This window comes from Chanos chanos, chromosome 2 (assembly GCF_902362185.1).
Source record: "Chanos chanos chromosome 2, fChaCha1.1, whole genome shotgun sequence".
In the NCBI taxonomy this organism is placed as follows: Eukaryota; Metazoa; Chordata; class Actinopteri; order Gonorynchiformes; family Chanidae; genus Chanos; species Chanos chanos.
The window spans coordinates 54,389,576-54,392,625 of record NC_044496.1 but is presented as its reverse complement, the minus strand read 5'-3'; the positions used below and the strand labels follow the sequence as shown (position 1 = coordinate 54,392,625).

Here is a 3,050-nt window from a genome sequence, read left to right as displayed (position 1 = left end):
ATCGCATGTAACTATCATGCAGACAGCTTGATGCGAATGAGCAAACACATGGGGGAAGTAGGCTTAAAATTTATGAAGACACACGCACAAAATCTTAGTTAATCTCAGTTTCAGCCTTCATCTAATAGTGGTGAGGATGTTTTATTATAAAATATAAATTATTCTTAAAAAAATCTAACGATCTAGGGTATGTTTGTGTGCTCCCAGCTCTAAACAGTATTCAGCCATATTAGATACCACCTCGGGTCCCAATCATATTTGACCACAAGGGGGCGCTACATGTCCACTGCATTGAATATCAGGTCTGTTTCAAAAAACTCAACAGCTACGTGATGCAGTAAATCTTACTGAGTAAGGCAATATTCTCAAACGGGCTTTTAAAAAAAAACAAAAAACAGTGTTTTGAACCTGTATCAGAATGTTGAGATATGGTAAAACTAAGCTAAAACACAACACAGAACAATGGCGTTTTTACACAAAAAAATAATCCAAATGTGATATAAACCTTTTTACTTTATTAAAATATAGACATTTTAAAAATAGAATTACATACAACAAACCTACATTTCCCCACAACCATATACTCATAAAGTATCCACTCTGTGCAGTCATCTCATCTGAAAATGAAATCTGCTTAAATATTTTTTTCAGAGGCAGTTCAATCTTATTGTAACTATTATGTAATGCAGATATGGAGAGGTTTACTAGTTTTGATCAATGGGGAGAGATTATGATGTACATTACATGACAAATTCAGATTAGTCAAGCGATCAATTTCCATGCCTTCAAACATCCCACGCTGTACAGATCTGACACATCAGCAAAAGACTCTTAATTCTATACATTCTCTTTTTTATGGGTTACTTCCCAAAGTATATCATTGCATTACATCAATAAAAACTGACCAAGTCTATGAAGTCAAACTGAATGAAAAAGAAGTCCATGTAAGCTCTTCAACCTATGCCAGATAACAAGTTTAAAGCAAGTGTATCTCAACAAGGAACAAAGACCTTAAGCATGAGTATGTAAAAACAATATGATGTACATGCTGACAATTTTCTATTTAAAAAAAAAAAAAAATCCCCGCAAGGGGTAGTGGTTTTTTCCAGAGCTGTATCAAACTTATAACAGGGTCAACAAACACCATCTGAGAAAACAGTTCATTCAGAAATGAAGTAACTTAGCATAACACTGCATGGGTTGAATCTGACTGTGGACTGAAGTGGTGTAGCAAACTACACACAGGCGTTGTAGTGATTAAAGTTAAAATAGTGGTTGAGACTGAGAAAAGAAAACATAGAAAGACAATAAAAGTAACTAAGTCAAGTTATTAGATCCAATTTGGATTAAAAATGTTTCTGTCTTGTGATCAGGCCTGGTATTGTGTTTCGCTCTATGACCAGACACAGATAGGACGCTTCGGTGATCTTGAATATATTATATTGGCCTATATTAAAATTGAAGTAAAGTGCAGGTTCCAAAAATGACATCTGATTGCCGTTTATATTCCCTCTCAATCATTGTGCTTTCTCTTCTTCCACTTCATCGCCTCAGTCCTGGCTGCAGTCCACTCTGTTTCCGTGCACCCAGTAACATATCTGGGCGAACTTTAATGGGGTGAAACGGACGGCCACGTTGTAGTCTCGGTTCTCACCGTTAATTTCCAACCACTGGTGTCCGGAAAAGATGCCGATGACTTTTCGCTCCCAGCGTTCCAAAGCGTTGTCCCACACACGGCCGTAAACACCCGACCCGCTGGCTCCCGGCCTGGCGTCGCAGTGCTGGTAGATCAGGTCGTTCGACTCGTCCTCCACGGGGCAGAAGCGGTAGACCAGCTCCCCGGGCCTGTCGCTGTCAAACCCAGAGAAGTGGATGCGTTTGCCAGCCAGGTCTTCCGAGGAGGGGGCCACGGCCAGTCGCATGAAGGGTCGGCGATGGGGTGTACGTAACTCCAGGAGGGCGTAGTCGTAATCCATGCTGACGTCCTGGGGGCCCTGGATCCACCCTTTGGGGACCCTGGTCCGCTTGACTCGCACCCAACGGACCAGGGGCTTTCTCACGGGACCCTGGGCCAGCTTTGTGCTGTTAACGCCGGGGGGGATGAGAAAACCCACCCTGAGTTTTCGCGCTCCCTTAACGTAATCCTTCCCGTCGTGCACGCAATGAGCGGCGGTCAAGACGTGCAGCTGAGAGACCAGCACGCCGGTGCAGCCTGTGGAGATGCGCACGGCCGTGGAAAAAGGATAGTCAAGCAAGAAGTGGTCGCCGCGGATGTTAAACCTCCCGTCGGCCCCGTAGATCTGCCGCTTCAGCCGCCTGCGTGTTGTGGCGGTAAACTTGTGCCTCTTCTTAACTGGGAAAGCTGTGTGGTTATAAAGGTCGTCCTCTTCATTCTCCACGTCAACAGTGGTCAAAGTGCGAGAGCCATCAGCGTAGAGCGTCTCAAAAGATAGCTGCTCGATCAAGTGTGTCTTGTCGATGACATCCCCCTTGTGGTAGCAGCTGGCATTGCAGTGAGTGGTTAAGTCCAACTGAGCATGTGCGCTGAAGCGGGAACGGGCAAGTGGCAAAGGAGAGTGGGGCACCAGGGAAGGGAGGTGGGGAGGTGCCCTCGCTGATGGACAGGTAGGAAACAGAGCCAAGAGAAGAAGGGGGAGGGCAAGGAGATGAGTTGGCTCATGTGCCATGGCTTACGTGTTGGAAACCTGAGATTGAAGACAAAAAAAGAAAAAAACAAAACAAAAACAACAAAAAACTCACACACAGCCATGAAAATCAGTCACATCAGATACATTTAAACATGGCCGTTGTTCATTCCTGTGAATGACCTAGCCAATGCAAAAGATATCATTTTCTTGCCAAGTGCTATTGTTATGGCTCGTGAGAGCTAAAAAACATGCTCAGTCAGTACTTTTTTTTTTTTTAGATCCATAATTAAATGACTTATTTCTCCATACTTTTTCCTCTCATAATCTATGTTTAGCAAAGGCATACAGATGTGCTGGGCATCATAAGCAAATTACATATTAACAAACTCTATTTCTGAATAC

At 43.5% G+C, this 3,050-nt stretch overlaps 1 protein-coding gene across 1 annotated transcript; it reads right to left on the bottom strand.

Annotated features, from left to right (window-relative positions):
* Positions 1–1,484: 1,484 nt before the first annotated feature.
* prss23 (serine protease 23) lies at positions 1,485–2,687 on the bottom strand. Its single transcript, XM_030765568.1, has one exon. The coding sequence runs from the start codon at positions 2,685–2,687 to the stop codon at positions 1,551–1,553; it is 1,137 nt and encodes a 378-aa protein (XP_030621428.1). The 3' UTR covers positions 1,485–1,550.
* Between the last annotated feature and the right edge of the window lie 363 nt (positions 2,688–3,050).